We start from the raw sequence: 23,490 nt of genomic DNA on the forward strand, positions 1-23,490 counted from the left end.
TCTCTCCATCTTTGCATCCATTTTTTGTATCAATAGACACAATGACTGAAGAGAATAACGCTATTCGAGAAACAAAAACAACTGTGGCCTTTCGCTCAGTGAAATCTTGATTGCTATTTGCTTCTAAAGTCTATTTAGTTGTACTTCATGCAATATTATATATGGAAAATAATCCTGAAATTCGAGCGACTTTAATTTTCATCTTCAATGCATCTTAAAAGAGTTGAATATTCTCATCTTGTAAATCTTTGTTATTGTAGCAGCTTTTGCATCGAAATACACAATAGAAACCGTGAGGAAAAACTTTGATGTAGAACCAAAATAATTCTTGAGGTTTCTATGACATTGCAAACTGACATAGCCAGCAAAATGTTAGCAAATCACTTATTCATCGTATGATTCTTTTACAAGCAGACAGTCATAACAAAATCCTGTAAACACTTTATTAGTTCTTGTTTTTTATACAAATGTATTTGTTTCGCTATTCAATTCAAGATGGAGGCCATTTCATACATCATATACAACACATATCCCACAATGCAGCATTTGTACTTATGTGAAAACAAATCAAAATGACCAAATCAGTGGTGCATAGATAGATTTAACTCAAACTTGGTACTTCACGGAACATTGACGACTTCATTTCATTTTACAGCTTTGATTCAAAATGGCTGATTGGCAGCTATCTTATTTTAAAGAAAGGGTTTCCAGAGCCATACGCATGTACACTAGTAGAAGCATACCAAGGCATTATGGGATCTAGAACTTAGGCTTCATGGATAGATTTTAATTATGATACATAAACTATAATATTTGACATGCATGTATGTTTTGAATGAATGCATTCACAAAGTAAAGATGTATCATGGGGTGTATAGTACATGTGTACAAACTTTAATTGCAAAATGAACAAAGACCGTGTCACATCTTGACTTGTCCTTGCTAGTGCAAACTGTAACAAGTCTAATGAGTGTCATTGTAATTTTTAACCAAAAGTCAAATCAAAATAGCTGTCAGAGTGAGAATTTGGTCACCATTAAATCTGTGATTTTCTGTCCACTTCAAGATCTTGCGTATTGCACGAAAGGTGGGGGATCAAATGTCTGCCGCAAAAATCAAACGATTCATTTGATTATGAATTTATTCATAGCTGAATGTCAAAATGATGATCTTTCTGAGGAGAATATGGCATTGAGAAATACTTACTTCATTTAAATTATTGACCATCATCAAGTCATAGATCTTGGATTAAATGTGTATAGTACATATCCAAAAAATACTTTTGCGTTTGCGAATCTCAAACTATGTTTTTCCATCACTGGAATGATATGATTTCATACATAATGATGGATATCGTAGTGAACAGAAGTGGAATATTGTATTTATTGTCTTTTACATAGTAGATCAACTTGAACAACACTTATACACAAACATAATGAGGTACACCCAAGACGTTATCAAAACGAGTGTAGCTTTGCAGTAAAAAAAAACTGATGTAAAACAAGCATTTTTCACTCTGTATTCTGATATCAGTGGTTTTTTTCAGTTGTGTTTAACAGGATTCTCCCAAAGTCTTTTACACTATTGACAATGCATCCTGCTAGATATTCCAACATTACTTAAAGCGTGTTCCTATAAACACTTATAGTACCAGTCTACAATTACAAGTCTCGTATCTGTACAGTTATTTGGTACTCTATTTTCTCATTGTTTATCTGCAAGTCCAAGTAGTGTAGCATCTGCTTCTAAGAGAGAGATATCATGAGTAGCACCAATAAAATGCTGAGCAAGTTCCAAATCGTGAAGACGTAGACGAACTTTCACACCACGATGAAATCTCCTGTGATTAAGAGAAGAGAAGAATAAGCAGTGGAATATGACAATAGCACAGAATTAGTACATTTCAGTGATGTACAGTCATCTTTAGTGCATTTCAGTGAGAACACATTGGTATATTACCAAGAAAATAAAAATATGCTAATTGAAATCAAGTCACCAGAATTAATGATTCATTGTGTGGTTATGTAAATAATTGTTAAAATTTACATCCTGTCTTAAGGAAATACTGTATGTGAAAAATGAAACAACATGTCAACAAATCAGACCATTATTAGAAAAATTGTTGAAAATGGTTTAATTAAGCAAGTTCATTAACAATCATACATGTAAGTATACCAGACCTTACTTTTTAAGAAGAGTGATCACTCCACTCATCAATCACTTGCCCAAATCTAGACCTAGAAGAACTAATTACCATTCTCCCAATCCCCATCATTTTGAAGAAATTGTAATAGCACAACTCTTCTAGAGAGAAAGGTCAACGTTCTTCATGCTGCTGAAGAAGGGCACCCCCATACACCATCAAATTACACCAATGCCGAGGCATGGCGGACAGGTGACGGCTAGCTACTGACATCTAGCTACTGACATCAACACTTACCGCGGATCAATGTCGGGAATACTTGGCCTTTTACAAACACAGTGAAACTTGCCACCAAAATTTATATATAAATCGTCGCCAACAACGTGAAATATTTTCCCGATGACAACGGCATCTTTACCATCCCCGATGTGGACAAGAGTAGAATTCCTGAACATACTGGCAAAGGACCTTGGAGGCTCCACCATTGGAGGTGGTTCATCTAGTATTGTTGCATGTTTCACAAAAGCTTTTGCAAAACCTGTTACTTTTGATTGCGTATCGACAGTGTCGTTGTTGGCAAGTCCTCCATCACTGCCAGTTTGTTCATTCTCCGTTTGGTCGGAATCGTTCCCGTTCGTCGATGAAAATGATCTTCGGGACAGAGCTCTGCCTAATATCCGAGGGAAACTTTCAAAGCCGCACCGCAGCATGGGCGCAGCCATTTTGTCGTGCTCAACAAAATATCCAATCAGAGGGCAACTTACAAAACGTTCTGCTTGTCAGTTCGGTCAGAGGTCATCAGGTCGGCATTGGAAAACAACACACTGGTGGCATACAACACAACACAACATTAACGACTGATGTCATGGCTTCAGAGGTTAGGAAAATGTTGGAATTCTTCTCATTGATTGGACAGCTAAAGGTTAGTAATATAAAATAATAATTAATTTCATAAAGTTGGCAATCACATTTCATCGGACTTTATTATTGCCACGTGAGCTAAGCCGGTAATGGGGGGGGGGGGTGCTCACAACTCGCACTGTTTTACTATTACCTGTAAATATAGAAAGTGGGAGACGACGTCTGAACGTCGTACTTATAGCATCTTGCGCAAGAACACAGACTTAATTTTTGGTTAACCCAAATGACGGTAATTTTTAATACGTACAATAACAATCACTGCACATGCGTAAAGTTTTCAACAAGAAGTCAAAAATATATAACTTTTTACCAAAAATTACAAAAATATTCATCCAAATTAGAGAATTAAAGATATCATCACGAAATGAACAAATCTTATGGAGTTCTGCCCATGGTACATATACACCAAATATCAAAGCAATGAGAATTGTGGTTTTCAAGAAGAAGTCGAAAAAGTAAAAAGTTGACATGGACGACAACAAACAATCACTCATATGATAATAAAAAGTTAAACATAAAAGAGGCTGCTGCATTTGGCAAGTGAGACTTTCAGAAATGTAATAACAGGTCTAAGTTAATGAATTGAAGGGCACGGATCTAGAACTTAGCCGTACCTACACACGGATTGGTGACGTCACAAAATACATGACCTTCAATCGGCGGCTTTTCCTCTGTATATATGAATTGGTATATACAAATTACAATAAAGATACTTAAGACATTACACATAAGGTAAAACAAATCACGTGACAATATAATGATAATAACGATAATAAATCCTAGCTTAACAGTTGAACAGAACGCTCATATAGTCAGTCGGGTGACGCCGAGGGTCACGCACTGTGTTGCAAAATGGCCGTGTGGTTGAAACTGGGTCATGGCGTGACGGGTGAGGAAGACATCATTAAACACTCAAAATCACAATAAAACGGGGAAGTGGTTGCATATTGCAGGGTAGCCAACATGGGAAATGAAAAAACGCCCAATACAAACGACATGGGTTCGAATCACACGAGATACACACTCACCAGAACCGAAGCAATTAGAAACCAGCAATCGATTTGGCTTTTCCGTTCAACTCATCGGAACACTGGAGTAGTTAGAAAAATGAACACCACTCAACGACCAACGTCGTGGCGTGGTACACAAGCGTGCCATCAAAATAAAACAAAATTAGCTTGAAAAGACAGTGGATTTGAGTCCCGCTCAGAGCTACTATAAAAACGTAAATCAAATAAACTGAAATCTCTCAAACCGTAAACAAGTAAACAAAGAACGTCGCGAAAAAATAATAAACCTCACAAAACTCCACCATACAAAACTGAATGAATGAATAATAAAATAACTTACGTCTTAAACTGGAAGACGCGCAATTTGTTCAACAGTTTCCAGATTGTGACAAGAGATAAACTAGACCCAAGTCAAGGTATATATATTACGAAAACAATTCAAGCAACAGACAAATATCTTCTGTGGTGTGGAATTTATACTGTGTCTGCGGAATTGTTGATTGAGGGTTCGAAGCCAGCAGTTAACATTTTGTTAGAAAGTTTCACAATTAAATCAAATATCCAATAATACCAGTATATTTATTTCATTATTTTAACAACTTGCAATGGTGGAAGTTGGTCAAACACGAGTTCTTACACCTAAATAAGTATCAAATATTTGTCGACACATTTATTCTCTCAACCTTGTAGAGGTGGAAATTAATTAAACAACAGGTATTTACTCACAAATATAATGGTCAATATTTGTCCATACATTCATTTTGTCAATTTAAGAACTTGTAATTGTTGGAATTAATCAAATGAGAGTTGTCTACACCAAAATAAGTTTCAAATACTTGTCCATACATTTATTCTCTCAATTTAACAACTTGTAATTGTGGGAATTAATCAAACGAGAGCTGTCTACACCAAAATAACTCTAAAATATTTGTCCGCACATTTATTCTCTCAATTTAACAACTTGTAATGGTGTAAAATAATTAAACGAGAGCTGTCTACACCAAAATAAGTCTAAAAAATATTTGTCCGCACATTTATTCTCTCAATTTAACAGCTTGTAATTGTGGGAATTAATCAAACGAGAGCTGTCTACACCAAAATAAGTCTAAAATATTTGTCTGCACACTTATTCTCTCAATTTAACAACTTGTAATTGTGGGAATTAATCAAACGAGAGCTGTCTACACCAAAATAAGTCTAAAATATTTGTCCGCACATTTATTCTTTCAACTTAACAACCTGTAATTGTGAGAATTAATCAAACGGGAGTTGTTTACACCAAAATAAGTATTAAATATTTGTTGAGACATTTATTCTCTCAATTTAACAACTTGTAATGGTGTAAAATAATTAAACGAGAGTTGTCTACACCAAAATTAATCTCAAATATTTGTCCACACATTTATTGTCACAATTTAACCACTTGTTAATAGTGGAAATTACTTAAACGCGACTTGTTTAATCAGTTGACATCAATGCAACTTACCCGCAGACAGTGCACAACAGAGTATCATTATTGAGCAATTATAAACAGGAACGTGTCTTGGCATTAGAGTTGGGGTCGGGTCAGGTATGGGCAACGCAAACGCAAATGGCAAACACCCAATTGGCAAGATGAACACTAACGGGTTATGGCATGCATATAGTTTACACAAGTAAAAACACAAAATTGGCAATTTTTGGACAATTGTAACTCAATAATAGAAATATGTTGTATTTCTATATATATACACACTATATAGTCTTATCAAATGCAAACACATCCAGTCAATCAATTGTGGTCTTGTGGTTCAGTTGTCTACACAGTGATCAGGAGGATCGGGTTCAATTCCCATGCCTGCTAGTCTTTTTTCGCAAACACTAATTTGCAATAAAGCTAAATATGAAAACAAATGATTCACAGTCAATTCGTCCCAATTCACATTCGTCCCAACACATTCGTCCCACAAGTCGATTCGTCCCAATTCACATTCGTCCCACGAGTCGATTCGTCCCAATTCACATTCGTCCCATTTCACATTCGTCCCAATTCACATTCGTCCAATTTATTTAATTTTTGGTCAGCATTACGATCTTGAGCAGGGTCAATTTCTATGCCAACTGTTACTGACACGCTAATTAATAACTCCACGTTGCATGTACGATGTATTTGTATTTATTAACTAATAACTCTACGTTGCATGTAAGGTGTATTTGTATTTATTAACTAATAACTTGTACGTTGCATGTACGGTGTATTTGTATTTATTAACTAATAACTCTACGTTGCATGTAAGGTGTGTTTGTATTTATTACCTAATAACTTGTACGTTGCATGTACGGTGTATTTGTATTTATTAACTAATAACTCTACGTTGCGTGTACGGTGTATTTGTATTTATTAACTAATAACTTGTACGTTGCATGTACGATGTATTTGTATTTATTAACTAATAACTCTGCGTTGCGTGTACGGTGTATTTGTATTTATTAACTAATAACTTGTACGTTGCGTGTACGATGTATTTGTATTTATTAACTAATAACTCTACGTTGCATGTACGATGTATTTGTATTTATTAACTAATAACTTGTACGTTGCGTGTAAGGTGTATTTGTTTTTATTAACTAATAACTCTACGTTGCGTGTACGGTGTATTTGTATTTATTAACTAATAACTTGTACGGTGTATTTGTATTTATTAACTAATAACTTGTACGTTGCGTGTAAGGTGTATTTGTTTTTATTAACTAATAACTCTACGTTGCATATAAGGTGTATTTGTATATAACGTCGGCAAAAACAGTGCGTGGGACGAATCGACTTTGGGACGAATCAACTTGTGGGACGAATCGACTTTGGGACGAATTAACTTGTGGGACGAATCGACTTGGGACGAATCGACTTGTGTGACGAAATGACTTAGGACGAATGTGATTTGGGACGAATCGACCGTCCCCCAAACAAATCATTCATTTGCATGACTATACCCATATGGTTCAGTGGATATGTACAATGTAGGCAATGTGAGAGATCGCTGGTTCGAATCCAGTACAGTTAGTACGATTTTTGAATGCTAGTGAAAACATTGATCTTATAAGTAAGACTTAAATCCTATCATTTGTGTGAAGACACTCGTGGTACAGTGGACAAGACAGTGCGCTGGGAACTCAAAGATTGCAAGTTCGAATCATGGACAGGACACTCCTACAAGACAAGATATGAAAGAAAAAAAAAACATAAACAGCAACTTCTGTATATCAAGAACTCAAGTCAGAAAAACAGAACACAAGAAACTACCTCACATGGAAGCCAGTCGAAGTCGTCGAAGTACGAACACAGTTGACAGCTGCAGGTCACGTGCAACAACAGACACGAGGATCAATGCTGCTCTCCAAATGGGTCCTTTCCTTTCTATGGACCCGCTAAGGATTGCTAATCCCCCTTTCTAACTCTTCCCCCAAAAATAATATATCGCCCCTTTTAGAATGTATTGATCCACAAATTAATGAATATTCATGAGCACAGAAACTGCTACGTCATGAATAAATTAGCATAATTTAAAAAAAAAATTGCATAAAGTGTAGGTACTCCTTCTGGAGTTCTGCCTTCAAAATATATTTTGTTCTTTTCCTTTCAGTAAATGACACAAGAGGTTAGAAAGTGGATTTTATCCTCTAAAAAGTTTTATTTTTTGCAGAGTCTATCTTCAATTGGAGTTTTTGATTTTCTGCATCTACCCAGTTCAATTTCAAGTTTGTGGCTACCAAGTCAGAGTTGAAATAATAATATAATGTGGTTGTTAACATATTTGAGTTTTGTTCAAACACTGGCTGATGGTGTTTAGTGACAGTATCATTTAGTCAATCACATCTTCCACTTCATATTTGAAAATCTGTCCTCCATTATTATGGATTAATGACATCAGGAAACAGAAAATGCATTTTTGTATGAGTATCTTAAAAAATAAAAACAAAATTTGCATATGAAAAATATTTGACTAGTGCTGCTAAGACAAAACTCAGAATACGTGCTCATGTCTCTCAAATTGAAAAGAGCAGATATAATAACATTAATGCTGAAGATGGATTCTGCCCAGTCTGTGACCAACAGAGTTAAGAATAAAAAACATTTCTTCCTCAAACCTATATAAGAAAGAAATTCTATATAATGAAATAACATGATTAAAAATATTAATTTCAGTAAAATCAACTCTGTGCTAAAAAAGTATGAGACAATGAGACAAGACAAATCCTAAAATGCCAGCTGCATGTCTCAACCAACCAACCAACCAACACGTAATAAAACCAAATTTTAGCCAGAGGCTTAAGGGTATAACGGAATATTTCCAGTTCCGGCCAAACAACTTCCACAGGAAGTTTACTATGTGTGAGTGGATTCATTCGCCAAGTGATGGAAATGTAATATTGGGTATATTGGAACTGTTTCCAAAATTCTAGTTTTTATTAGTTTCTGTTTGTATGCAGTCTAAAAACAGGGACTAATGTATTAACCTCTGTGTGTCCGTGTGTGCATCCGGACCTATATCTTAGACATGCCTCTACCGATTACATTCAAACTTCACACATACATCATATGTAATATTATACATACTGGTATGCACATCAATTTGTTTCACAATCTGATTCAAGATGGCCGAATTGCAGCCATTTTGTGCTGAAAAATGATCAAAATCAAACATTTTCGGATCTCAGCTGTTTACAGATAAATTTTGTTCAAACTTGGTACATACATTGGACATTATGGGATCTTGATGCACATCATTTTATTTTTCAGATTCAAAATAGCCTAATGACATCCATTTTGTTTTAATGAATTCAGTTCTGGTGCCATATCTCTGACATGCTTTGACTGATTGTGTTGAAATTTTATATATTCATTATACAACATGTAATAAATAAGATAAGATAAGATAATTCTTTATTACAACCTTGTAGAATGAATTACATATCTATTTTGGTTCATGAAATGCAATAAAGGTGTTAAAATAAACATAACAAGTTAGATATCTAAAATCTACTACAATACAGTTACATGAAATAATGTAAAAAAAAAAAAATATATTAATGACCCATTAGGTGGTTTTCTCTAATGGTATTTGCTGTAGATATATATATCTACGATTCAAAATTGCGGATCGGTTGCCATTTTGTTTTAATTAATACTGTTCCAGAGCAATATCTTTCAATATGGACAAGTACTGGTACTCGTTAGATGATTAGATACAAGATAACTGAATGTCAATCATTTTAATGTTAAAAAATAATCGTAATCAAGCATCAGCTTTTGGATCCATAGCTCTGGCATGTTTATGTTCAAACTATACAATTACTATAAACAAAACTATATATCTTAAAATTTGTAAGTAACAGTAACTGTGCCATGCATGGCTTGCTGCATTTTACCGAAGATTAACAGTAGTTGACCCCATGACCTACCACATTCTTGACTGCAAGTTATCCCGAAGTCGCAAAGCTGCCGATTAAAATCTAGAGGTTGAATAGTGAAAAGCTGAAATGCAATATCACTAACAGCAGGTGGTGGTTGTATCTAAACACTGATGCAACAAAAATATTTCAAAAGTTTACATGTTATACTGTAATAGTAACCTACCTTAGTCATTTGTTTGTAAAATGCAAGTATGATGCGGGTGATTGGCTTCCTTTTGCAGTATAAATTATATAAATAGTCATATAAATTTAAATCTGTTGTGACAGTGGGCTACAAATCCAAAATTAATTAGGCCATCATGATGAAATAGTTACATTTTTTTTCTGCTACTCAATTTTGATTACTCATTCTATTAACAGTATTGGGATCGGTTCTCTCTCTAAGATTACTTTGCCTTGACCTTGTGTTCAATCCTAAAGTTGTGTTATGCAACATCCAGTTGAATGATAGTGTTAAATGCTGACAATCTGACACGGTCAATGCCCTTCCTAAAAATTAATCTCATAAACAGAAGGACATAAAACAACTCAAGAGTCGAGTGTGCATATCTTGACTGCCCCGGTAATCTTAATAGAAAATGCTTTACATTGAATGTAGATGTTATGATACTCGTCGAATTCGATCTTAAACTAAGAATACCATACATGTTATATTGTACAAAATTATTGGTGTGCCAAAGGCTTCAAACAAAATATATTTTTTTTCATATTTGATGAGAACCGCAGCTAAAGTGGTATTTTATGTGTATCATTTCATCCTTTTTCTAACAAAATTTCAATTGAAACAAATAAGTTCACATACTGCTGATTAATAATAAAATGATTAATTGTAACTAGATTTTATGCTGTATTTGCAAAATTATACGCACATGTGAAAAACTCACATCTACATAATGTTTGACGGATTCAAAATGACAGAATTTGATGCAACTCATTGCACACCTTTGATTGTTCATTTCATTTGGTTTCATCAGTGTTGTTTTTCCTGATTGTGTCCCGTGTAGTGCATTATTATACAAATATTGATAAATCTATTGACCAGTTGTGTAAATTCTCTATGTTAACATTGTAACTATGACAACAATGTATTTCATTCATATATTTTAAGATTTGAAGTGATCTTACTGTGTGTTTGTTTGTTTGTTGCTAGCAAGTCAAGAGAACTGGCTGGGTACTGAAAGGAATCCAGAATGTAGAGAGTGTGTCTGATCATATGTATCGAATGGCAATGATGTCATTACTTGTAGATGACAATAAAGACAATCTAAATAGAACCCAGTAAGTATCACAGATGACAAACAAGTGTTATTACAAGTTTATTTCCAAGAATATCACACTATTATATATGGAGTCTAATGTTGCTGTAGATTGGTCATACTTAATTGCCAATGATATAAATTGGTCCTATCTGAGTGCAATCAATGGCTTACTTTGGTGCCACACTGTAAATTGAGCCTACCACCCATTGCCTATGTGAGTGCCACACTGTAAATTGAGCCTACCACCCATTGCCGATGTGAGTGCCATGCTGTAAATTGAGCCTACCAGGGTGCCACCCATTGCCTATGTGAGTGCCATGCTGTAAATTGAGCTTACCAGGGTGCCACCCATTGCCTATGTGAGTGCCATGCTGTAAATTGAGCCTACCAGGGTGCCACCCATTGCCTATGTGAGTGCCATGCTGTAAATTGAGCCTACCACCCATTGCCTATGTGAGTGCCATGCTGTAAATTGAGCCTACCAGGGTGCCACCCATTGCCTATGTGAGTGCCATGCTGTAAATTGAGCCTACCAGGGTGCCACCCATTGCCTATGTGAGTGCCACACTGTAAATTGAGCCTACCACCCATTGCCTATGTGAGTGCCATGCTGTAAATTGAGCCTACCAGGGTGCCACCCATTGCCTATGTGAGTGCCATGCTGTAAATTGAGCCTACCAGGGTGCCACCCATTGCCTATGTGAGTGCCATGCTGTAAATTGAGCTTACCAGGGTGCCACCCATTGCCTATGTGAGTGCCATGCTGTAAATTGAGCCTACCAGGGTGCCACCCATTGCCTATGTGAGTGCCATGCTGTAAATTGAGCTTACCAGGGTGCCACCCATTGCCTATGTGAGTGCCATGCTGTAAATTGAGCCTACCAGGGTGCCAGCCATTGCCTATGTGAGTGCCATGCTGTAAATTGAGCCTACCAGGGTGCCACCCATTGCCTATGTGAGTGCCATGCTGTAAATTGAGCTTACCAGGGTGCCACCCATTGCCTATGTGAGTGCCATGCTGTAAATTGAGCTTACCAGGGTGCCACCCATTGCCTATGTGAGTGCCACACTGTAAATTAAGCTTACCAGGGTGCCACCCATTGCCTATGTGAGTGCCATGCTGTAAATTGAGCTTACCAGGGTGCCACCCATTGCCTATGTGAGTGCCATGCTGTAAATTGAGCTTACCAGGGTGCCACCCATTGCCTATGTGAGTGCCATGCTGTAAATTGAGCTTACCAGGGTGCCACCCATTGCCTATGTGAGTGCCATGCTGTAAATTGAGCTTACCAGGGTGCCACCCATTGCCTATGTGAGTGCCATGCTGTAAATTGAGCTTACCAGGGTGCCACCCATTGCCTATGTGAGTGCCATGCTGTAAATTGAGCTTACCAGGGTGCCACCCATTGCCTATGTGAGTGCCATGCTGTAAATTGAGCTTACCAGGATGCCACCCATTGCCTATGTGAGTGCCATGCTGTAAATTGAGCCTACCAGGGTGCCACCCATTGCCTATGTGAGTGCCACACTGTAAATTGAGCCTACCAGGGTGCCACCCATTGCCTATGTGAGTGCCATGCTGTAAATTGAGCCTACCAGGGTGCCACCCATTGCCTATGTGAGTGCCACACTGTAAATTGAGCTTACCAGGGTGCCACCCATTGCCTATGTGAGTGCCATGCTGTAAATTGAGCTTACCAGGGTGCCACCCATTGCCTATGTGAGTGCCATGCTGTAAATTGAGCTTACCAGGGTGCCACCCATTGCCGATGTGAGTGCCATGCTGTAAATTGAGCCTACCAGGGTGCCAGCCATTGCCTATGTGAGTGCCATGCTGTAAATTGAGCCTACCAGGGTGCCACCCATTGCCTATGTGAGTGCCATGCTGTAAATTGAGCCTACCACCCATTGCCTATGTGAGTGCCATGCTGTAAATTGAGCCTACCACCCATTGCCTATGTGAGTGCCATGCTGTAAATTGAGCTTACCAGGGTGCCACCCATTGCCTATGTGAGTGCCATGCTGTAAATTGAGCCTACCACCCATTGCCTATGTGAGTGCCATGCTGTAAATTGAGCCTACCACCCATTGCCTATGTGAGTGCCATGCTGTAAATTGAGCTTACCAGGGTGCCACCCATTGCCTATGTGAGTGCCATGCTGTAAATTGAGCTTACCAGGGTGCCACCCATTGCCTATGTGAGTGCCATGCTGTAAATTGAGCCTACCACCCATTGCCTATGTGAGTGCCATGCTGTAAATTGAGCCTACCACCCATTGCCTATGTGAGTGCCATGCTGTAAATTGAGCTTACCAGGGTGCCACCCATTGCCTATGTGAGTGCCATGCTGTAAATTGAGCTTACCAGGGTGCCACCCATTGCCTATGTGAGTGCCATGCTGTAAATTGAGCCTACCAGGGTGCCAGCCATTGCCTATGTGAGTGCCACACTGTAAATTGAGCCTACCAGGGTGCCACCCATTGCCTATGTGAGTGCCATGCTGTAAATTGAGCTTACCAGGGTGCCACCCATTGCCTATGTGAGTGCCACACTGTAAATTAAGCTTACCAGGGTGCCACCCATTGCCTATGTGAGTGCCATGCTGTAAATTGAGCTTACCAGGGTGCCACCCATTGCCTATGTGAGTGCCATGCTGTAAATTGAGCTTACCAGGGTGCCACCCATTGCCTATGTGAGTGCCATGCTGTAAATTGAGCTTACCAGGGTGCCACCCATTGCCTATGTGAGTGCCATGCTGTAAATTGAGCTTACCAGGGTGCCACCCATTGCCTATGTGAGTGCCACACTGTAAATTAAGCTTACCAGGGTGCCACCCATTGCCTATGTGAGTGCCATGCTGTAAATTGAGCTTACCAGGGTGCCACCCATTGCCTATGTGAGTGCCATGCTGTAAATTGAGCTTACCAGGGTGCCACCCATTGCCTATGTGAGTGCCATGCTGTAAATTGAGCTTACCAGGGTGCCACCCATTGCCTATGTGAGTGCCATGCTGTAAATTGAGCTTACCAGGGTGCCACCCATTGCCTATGTGAGTGCCATGCTGTAAATTGAGCTTACCAGGGTGCCACCCATTGCCTATGTGAGTGCCATGCTGTAAATTGAGCTTACCAGGGTGCCACCCATTGCCTATGTGAGTGCCATGCTCTAAATTGAGCTTACCAGGATGCCACCCATTGCCTATGTGAGTGCCATGCTGTAAATTGAGCCTACCAGGGTGCCACCCATTGCCTATGTGAGTGCCACACTGTAAATTGAGCCTACCAGGGTGCCACCCATTGCCTATGTGAGTGCCATGCTGTAAATTGAGCCTACCAGGGTGCCACCCATTGCCTATGTGAGTGCCACACTGTAAATTGAGCTTACCAGGGTGCCACCCATTGCCTATGTGAGTGCCATGCTGTAAATTGAGCTTACCAGGGTGCCACCCATTGCCTATGTGAGTGCCATGCTGTAAATTGAGCTTACCAGGGTGCCACCCATTGCCGATGTGAGTGCCATGCTGTAAATTGAGCCTACCAGGGTGCCAGCCATTGCCTATGTGAGTGCCATGCTGTAAATTGAGCCTACCAGGGTGCCACCCATTGCCTATGTGAGTGCCATGCTGTAAATTGAGCCTACCACCCATTGCCTATGTGAGTGCCATGCTGTAAATTGAGCCTACCACCCATTGCCTATGTGAGTGCCATGCTGTAAATTGAGCTTACCAGGGTGCCACCCATTGCCTATGTGAGTGCCATGCTGTAAATTGAGCCTACCACCCATTGCCTATGTGAGTGCCATGCTGTAAATTGAGCCTACCACCCATTGCCTATGTGAGTGCCATGCTGTAAATTGAGCTTACCAGGGTGCCACCCATTGCCTATGTGAGTGCCATGCTGTAAATTGAGCTTACCAGGGTGCCACCCATTGCCTATGTGAGTGCCATGCTGTAAATTGAGCCTACCACCCATTGCCTATGTGAGTGCCATGCTGTAAATTGAGCCTACCACCCATTGCCTATGTGAGTGCCATGCTGTAAATTGAGCTTACCAGGGTGCCACCCATTGCCTATGTGAGTGCCATGCTGTAAATTGAGCTTACCAGGGTGCCACCCATTGCCTATGTGAGTGCCATGCTGTAAATTGAGCCTACCAGGGTGCCAGCCATTGCCTATGTGAGTGCCATGCTGTAAATTGAGCCTACCAGGGTGCCACCCATTGCCTATGTGAGTGCCATGCTGTAAATTGAGCTTACCAGGATGCCACCCATTGCCTATGTGAGTGCCATGCTGTAAATTGAGCTTACCAGGGTGCCACCCATTGCCTATGTGAGTGCCATGCTGTAAATTGAGCCTACCAGAGTGCCACCCATTGCCTATGTGAGTGCCATGCTGTAAATTGAGCCTACCAGGATGCCACCCATTGCCTATGTGAGTGCCATGCTGTAAATTGAGCCTACCAGGATGCCACCCATTGCCTATGTGAGTGCCATGCTGTAAATTGAGCCTACCAGGGTGCCACCCATTGTCTATGTGAGTGCCATGCTGTAAATTGAGCTTACCAGGGTGCCACCCATTGCCTATGTGAGTGCCATGCTGTAAATTGAGCCTACCAGGGTGCCACCCATTGCCTATGTGAGTGCCATGCTGTAAATTGAGCCTACCAGGGTGCCACCCATTGTCTATGTGAGTGCCATGCTGTAAATTGAGCTTACCAGGGTGCCACCCATTGCCTATGTGAGTGCCATGCTGTAAATTGAGCCTACGAGAGTGCCACCCATTGCCTATGTGAGTGCCATGCTGAAAATTGAGCCTACCAGGGTGCCACCCATTGTCTATGTGAGTGCCATGCTGTAAATTGAGCCTACCAGGATGCCACCCATTGCCTATGTGAGTGCCATGCTGTAAATTGAGCCTACCAGGGTGCCACCCATTGCCTATGTGAGTGCCATGCTGTAAATTGAGCTTACCAGGGTGCCACCCATTGCCTATGTGAGTGCCATGCTGTAAATTGAGCCTACCAGAGTGCTACCCATTGCCTATGTGAGTGCCATGCTGTAAATTGAGCCTACCAGAGTGCTACCCATTGCCTATGTGAGTGCCATGCTGTAAATTGAGCTTACCCGAGTGCTACCCATTGCCTATGTGAGTGCCATGCTGTAAATTGAGCCTACCAGGGTGCCAGCCATTGCCTATGTGAGTGCCATGCTGTAAATTGAGCCTACCAGGGTACCACCCATTGCCTATGTGAGTGCCATGCTGTAAATTGAGTTACCAGGGTGCCACCCATTGCCTATGTGAGTGCCATGCTGTAAATTGAGCTTACCAGGATGCCACCCATTGCCTATGTGAGTGCCATGCTGTAAATTGAACTTACCAGGATGCAACCCATTGCCTATGTGAGTGCCATGCTGTAAATTGAGCTTACCAGGATGCCACCCATTGCCTATGTGAGTGCCATGCTGTAAATTGAGCCTACCAGAGTGCTACCCATTGCCTATGTGAGTGCCATGCTGTAAATTGAGCTTACCAGGGTGCCACCCATTGCCTATGTGAGTGCCATGCTGTAAATTGAGCTTACCAGGATGCCACCCATTGCCTATGTGAGTGCCATGCTGTAAATTGAGCTTACCAGGATGCCACCCATTGCCTATGTGAGTGCTATGCTGTAAATTGAGCTTACCAGGATGCCACCCATTGCCTATGTGAGTGCCATGCTGTAAATTGAACTTACCAGGATGCCACCCATTGCCTATGTGAGTGCCATGCTGTAAATTGAGCTTACCAGGATGCCACCCATTGCCTATGTGAGTGCCATGCTGTAAATTGAGCCTACCAGAGTGCTACCCATTGCCTATGTGAGTGCCATGCTGTAAATTGAGCTTACCAGGGTGCCACCCATTGCCTATGTGAGTGCCATGCTGTAAATTGAGCTTACCAGGATGCCACCCATTGCCTATGTGAGTGCCATGCTGTAAATTGAGCCTACCAGGGTGCCACCCATTGTCTATGTGAGTGCCATGCTGTAAATTGAGCCTACCAGGATGCCACCCATTGCCTATGTGAGTGCCATGCTGTAAATTGAGCTTACCAGGGTGCCACCCATTGCCTATGTGAGTGTCATGCTGTAAATTGAGCCTACCAGGGTGCCACCCATTGCCTATGTGAGTGCCATGCTGTAAATTGAGCCTACCAGGGTGCCACCCATTGCCTATGTGAGTGCCATGCTGTAAATTGAGCTTACCAGGATGCCACCCATTGCCTATGTGAGTGCCATGCTGTAAATTGAGCTTACCAGAGTGCTACCCATTGCCTATGTGAGTGCCATGCTGTAAATTGAGCTTACCAGGATGCCACCCATTGCCTATGTGAGTGCCATGCTGTAAATTGAGCTTACCAGGGTGCCACCCATTGCCTATGTGAGTGCCATGCTGTAAATTGAGCCTACCAGGGTGCCACCCATTGCCTATGTGAGTGCCATGCTGTAAATTGAGCTTACCAGGATGCCACCCATTGCCTATGTGAGTGCCATGCTGTAAATTGAACTTACCAGGATGCCACCCATTGCCTATGTGAGTGCCATGCTGTAAATTAAGCTTACCAGGATGCCACCCATTGCCTATGTGAGTGCCATGCTGTAAATTGAGCCTACCAGAGTGCTACCCATTGCCTATGTGAGTGCCATGCTGTAAATTGAGCTTACCAGGGTGCCACCCATTGCCTATGTGAGTGCCATGCTGTAAATTGAGCTTACCAGGATGCCACCCATTGCCTATGTGAGTGCCATGCTGTAAATTGAGCTTACCAGGATGCCACCCATTGCCTATGTGAGTGCCATGCTGTAAATTGAGCTTACCAGGATGCCACCCATTGCCTATGTGAGTGCCATGCTGTAAATTGAACTTACCAGGATGCCACCCATTGCCTATGTGAGTGCCATGCTGTAAATTGAGCTTACCAGGATGCCACCCATTGCCTATGTGAGTGCCATGCTGTAAATTGAGCCTACCAGAGTGCTACCCATTGCCTATGTGAGTGCCATGCTGTAAATTGAGCTTACCAGGGTGCCACCCATTGCCTATGTGAGTGCCATGCTGTAAATTGAGCTTACCAGGATGCCACCCATTGCCTATGTGAGTGCCATGCTGTAAATTGAGCTTACCAGGATGCCACCCATTGCCTATGTGAGTGCCATGCTGTAAATTGAGCTTACCAGGATGCTACCCATTGCCTATGTGAGTGCCATGCTGTAAATTGAGCCTACCAGGGTGCCACCCATTGCCTATGTGAGTGCCATGCTGTAAATTGAGCCTACCCGAGTGCTACCCATTGCCTATGTGAGTGCCATGCTGTAAATTGAGCTTACCAGGATGCCACCCATTGCCTATGTGAGTGCCATGCTGTAAATTGAGCTTACCAGGGTACCACCCATTGCTTATGTGAGTGCCATGCTGTAAATTGAGCCTACCAGGGTGCCACCCATTGCCTATGTGAGTGCCATGCTGTAAATTGAGCTTACCAGGATGCCACCCATTGCCTATGTGAGTGCCATGCTGTAAATTGAGCCTACCAGAGTGCTACCCATTGCCTATGTGAGTGCCATGCTGTAAATTGAGCTTACCAGGGTGCCACCCATTGCCTATGTGAGTGCCATGCTGTAAATTGAGCCTACCAGGGTGCCACCCATTGCCTATGTGAGTGCCATGCTGTAAATTGAGCCTACCAGGGTACCACCCATTGCCTATGTGAGTGCCATGCTGTAAATTGAGCTTACCAGGGTGCCACCCATTGCCTATGTGAGTGCCATGCTGTAAATTGAGCCTACCAGGGTGCCACCCATTGCCTATGTGAGTGCCATGCTGTAAATTGAGCCTACCAGGATGCCACCCATTGCCTATGTGAGTGCCATGCTGTAAATTGAGCTTACCAGGGTGCCACCCATTGCCTATGTGAGTGTCATGCTGTAAATTGAGCCTACCAGGGTGCCACCCATTGCCTATGTGAGTGCCATGCTGTAAATTGAGCCTACCAGGGTGCCACCCATTGCCTATGTGAGTGCCATGCTGTAAATTGAGCTTACCAGGATGCCACCCATTGCCTATGTGAGTGCCATGCTGTAAATTGAGCTTACCAGGGTGCCACCCATTGCCTATGTGAGTGTCATGATGTAAATTGAGCTTACCAGGGTGCCACCCATTGCCTATGTGAGTGCCATGCTGTAAATTGAGCTTACCGGGATGCCACCCATTGCCTATGTGAGTGCCATGCTGTAAATTGAGCTTACCAGGATGCCACACATTGCCTATGTGAGTGCCATGCTGTAAATTGAGCTTACCAGGATGCCACCCATTGCCTATCTGAGTGCCATGCTGTAAATTGAGCCTACCAGGGTGCCACCCATTGCCTATGTGAGTGCCATGCTGTAAATTGAGCTTACCAGGGTGCCACCCATTGCCTATGTGAGTGCCATGCTGTAAATTGAGCTTACCAGGATGCCACCCATTGCCTATGTGAGTGCCATGCTGTAAATTGAGCTTACCAGGGTGCCACCCATTGCCTATGTGAGTGCCATGCTGTAAATTGAGCCTACCAGGGTACCACCCATTGCCTATGTGAGTGCCATGCTGTAAATTGAGCTTACCAGGGTGCCACCCATTGCCTATGTGAGTGCCATGCTGTAAATTGAGCCTACCAGGGTGCCACCCATTGCCTATGTGAGTGCCATGCTGTAAATTGAGCCTACCAGGATGCCACCCATTGCCTATGTGAGTGCCATGCTGTAAATTGAGCTTACCAGGGTGCCACCCATTGCCTATGTGAGTGTCATGCTGTAAATTGAGCCTACCAGGGTGCCACCCATTGCCTATGTGAGTGCCATGCTGTAAATTGAGCCTACCAGGGTGCCACCCATTGCCTATGTGAGTGCCATGCTGTAAATTGAGCTTACCAGGATGCCACCCATTGCCTATGTGAGTGCCATGCTGTAAATTGAGCTTACCAGGGTGCCACCCATTGCCTATGTGAGTGTCATGATGTAAATTGAGCTTACCAGGGTGCCACCCATTGCCTATGTGAGTGCCATGCTGTAAATTGAGCTTACCAGGATGCCACCCATTGCCTATGTGAGTGCCATGCTGTAAATTGAGCTTACCAGGATGCCACACATTGCCTATGTGAGTGCCATGCTGTAAATTGAGCTTACCAGGATGCCACCCATTGCCTATCTGAGTGCCATGCTGTAAATTGAGCCTACCAGGGTGCCACCCATTGCCTATGTGAGTGCCATGCTGTAAATTGAGCTTACCAGGGTGCCACCCATTGCCTATGTGAGTGCCATGCTGTAAATTGAGCTTACCAGGATGCCACCCATTGCCTATGTGAGTGCCATGCTGTAAATTGAGCTTACCAGGGTGCCACCCATTGCCTATGTGAGTGCCATGCTGTAAATTGAGCCTACCAGGGTGCCACCCATTGCCTATGTGAGTGCCATGCTGTAAATTGAGCTTACCAGGGTGCCACCCATTGCCTACATGTATGTGAGTGCCATGCTGTAAATTGAGCTTACCAGGATGCCACCCATTGCCTATGTGAGTGCCATGCTGTAAATTGAGCCTACCAGGGTGCCACCCATTGCCTACATGTATGTGAGTGCCATGCTGTAAATTGAGCTTACCAGGGTGCCTCCCATTGCCTATGTGAGTGCCATGCTGTAAATTTAACTATACTCAGATGCCCATGATATAAATCTGAGTGCTCATGGTATAAATTGGCCCCACCATGGTGCCTGTAGTATAAATTGGGCCTACCATTGTGTCTATTGTATTAATTCGCCCTATCGTGGTGCCTGTGGTATAAATTGGCCCCACCATGGTGCCTGTGGTATAAATTGGCCCCACCATGGTGCCTGTGGTATAAATTGGGCCTACCATGATGCATTTGATATAAATGTCCCCCATTAACGCATTTTCTGGTAATTTCAAATTAATTTTACAATTTCCAGTTAAATATTAAATGATATAAACTATTTATGTATATTTATGTGTATTTCCCAGTTGTATGAAATTAGCTTTAGTACATGATATGGCAGAGTGCATTGTGGGAGATATAGCACCAACAGATGGGATAAGTAAAGAAGAAAAACACAGACGAGAGAAGGTAATACATAATATTAACATAGTATTCAACCCATTCATCACCAAACATATGCCTATCAAAATGTTAGTGCATCATTTCGTGCAATTTTATTGTTTTTCTCACAAATGCATTTAATTTGGCTACATTTGGACCTACCTGGGTGCCAGACATGATCAGAATTTCAACGTAATATATGCAGACTTATTCTGTGAATGGGGATAAAAGATGACTTTGTAAAATGATCCGTACTCTTATATACTAGTAGGCATTTGACACATCACTCAAATGCTTACTAATACACAAGAGTACGGATCATCAATGCAATCAAGCGGCAATTAGTGAGTTTACATAGTGAATAAATTACAATCTATTTAAATTATATGAGAATGGAAGATTTTTATAATGAGTTAATAGTGGTATAACATTAGGCATAGAAAAGTATATTTTCTAATGGTTTATGGATGCACATTAGTTTATTTAACATATCTAATTTTGCATGGTAATTCATCTATTCAATATTCTCAGTGTTAAAATCACATAATATCTTACAAGGCTATGACATTTGTATTGTTCCAGAAAGCAATGGAAAGATTGTCAGGACTAGTTAGTCTAGATCAAGGAAATGAGCTATATAATCTGTGGGAGGTATGTGTATATTATTGTAAGCTACAGACATTAGATCGACTGTCATTGCGGATTTACTTGACCTTTAAGACCGTAACTTTCCCAATACTCTGGAGTACTTGACCTCTGTCATGGACAAATTGTTCCTGCTTACCTGAACTTTTGCATTGTGTGAATTTGCATATAGCCATGTATAAACATTATTGCATTGTGACCCCCCAGACAGTGTTTCTCTATGCAGTTATGTAAACTTGGTGCTCATTGTAAACTTGCATGATCTTATGTAGTTATCTCAACTTTGTGGTAGACTATAGTACATGCCTATCATATTATTCTGTGTAAATTGTGTACTACTTAGACTTTTGACCTGAACTTGAACATGGTGGCCTGGCTTAGGTGACCATTGGACCATGCCTTGTATTGACCTATATGTTAATTAGCATGGCACTGAAATTGTACTTCAAGTGTATCATCTTTGTTGTCCAATGTGTTCAAGCATACACAAACTCCCAGTGCAAAGCAACTTCCACCATGATGTTGTATGGTAACACAATGTGGATGTACGATCTGTTGGAATTGATTTCAGCACAAAATGGCATGATTTAAAAAAAAAATAATTAGCAATTTTTGAATGGTAAACTGAATATGGAATGAAGTATTTATTGCCTTTCACGGTTAATAACAGGTCATTATAAAGCCTAGTTTGCACACAGTTACCATGGTTTATGAGTTTGCATAATAGGTTTTATGAGCATTTTGGAAGGAATGGATGTTTAACAGCACATAAAAGTAGGGGTTGGCACTAAGCCAGGTTTATTTAAGTTGTGATATCTTCAGTTCTCTTATTTTAGTGAAAACTGTTCATTGTTCACCGTTCCATGAAAACTACTAGCTCAGTTGCTTTGATATGTAGGTACCGTGAATGGACCTCTGTCAGATTTGTTCCATTATTTAAAATGGCCATTCCAATTGCTTTGATACTTTATATGTACCAGTAGACAGATTTATTTAGTGAATATTTTTGTCAACAGGCTGTTTGTTATCATTTTTATAGGAATATGAATACCAATCCAGTAAAGAAGCACATTTTGTAAAAGATTTAGACAGATTTGAAATGATTCTCCAAGCTCATGAATACGAACAACAAAATGCACGATATGGTGAACTTCAAGAATTTTTTGATGCCACAAAAGGTAACTACATGTACTTTAATATCACTATTGATGTTTTGAGCATATTCACTGTGTTCTTAATGGTATTTTACATGTTCATGTATATTTAGTTTAGTGGATTTTAATTAGCGAAATTAAAACTCTGAATAATTAATGCATTCACAGTACACTGATTGAAGCCTCAGATATATGGTGCATTATGGGATAGCCTCCTATCCTATTGAGTTGAAACAATTACTTAAAAACATTTCCACTCACTTGCTTCACTAAATTATCTTCATTGACAAGTTTAAATTATTTCATGAATGCAAGAAATTCCATTTTCTTTCTATACCCTCATTTCAGGTAAATTCCAGCATCCACTGGTGAAGACTTGGGTGGCAGAATTAAACACATTAAGAGACTCAACCAAAGACACGACAGATTCCACAAGTTGATTTTATATACCTTGAATTATCTATTAAATTAATCTTTACGATACTACCCAGTTTTGCACTTCCGTTTTTTATCATAAAGACTTGCTCCAATTATAGTCATGGACTAACCAAGTTTGCCGATATTTCTGAATCACTAGTGCATGTTTCTCTGGACCACTTTCCACCCACCTCTGTATTATACGTTGTCTGATTGCATTGTGTAGAGTGCAATAGAAATCACTTGTATCTCAAACAAAAGGTAGATAAAACTAATTATTATACATCTATAACACCATAGTTACAGCGTATTTTGCAGTATTGCACTGGGTATTTTCATCCTACCATATTAGGAATGATTACAC

General features: G+C 41.0%; 2 protein-coding genes across 2 annotated transcripts; one reads left to right on the forward strand and one right to left on the reverse strand.

Moving 5' to 3' along the window:
• Window positions 1-418: 418 nt before the first annotated feature.
• Window positions 419-2,899, reverse strand: LOC100377130 (small ribosomal subunit protein bS1m-like). Its single transcript, XM_002736417.4, has 2 exons — window positions 2,441-2,899; window positions 419-1,840 (listed from the first exon to the last, which is right to left on the reverse strand). Exons 1-2 carry the CDS (start codon window positions 2,863-2,865, stop codon window positions 1,705-1,707), a joined length of 561 nt encoding a protein of 186 aa, XP_002736463.1. The 5' UTR covers window positions 2,866-2,899; the 3' UTR covers window positions 419-1,704.
• LOC100376977 (5'-deoxynucleotidase HDDC2-like) lies at window positions 2,894-23,195 on the forward strand. Its single transcript, XM_085507792.1, has 6 exons — window positions 2,894-3,065; window positions 10,676-10,803; window positions 20,835-20,937; window positions 21,493-21,561; window positions 22,595-22,733; window positions 23,058-23,195. The coding sequence occupies exons 1-6, from the start codon at window positions 3,009-3,011 to the stop codon at window positions 23,147-23,149; spliced, it is 588 nt and encodes a 195-aa protein (XP_085363918.1). The 5' UTR covers window positions 2,894-3,008; the 3' UTR covers window positions 23,150-23,195.
• The last annotated feature ends 295 nt before the right edge of the window (window positions 23,196-23,490 follow it).

Source organism: Saccoglossus kowalevskii, chromosome 14, assembly GCF_978046115.1.
Source record: "Saccoglossus kowalevskii chromosome 14, keSacKowa6.1, whole genome shotgun sequence".
Classification (NCBI taxonomy): Eukaryota; Metazoa; Hemichordata; class Enteropneusta; family Harrimaniidae; genus Saccoglossus; species Saccoglossus kowalevskii.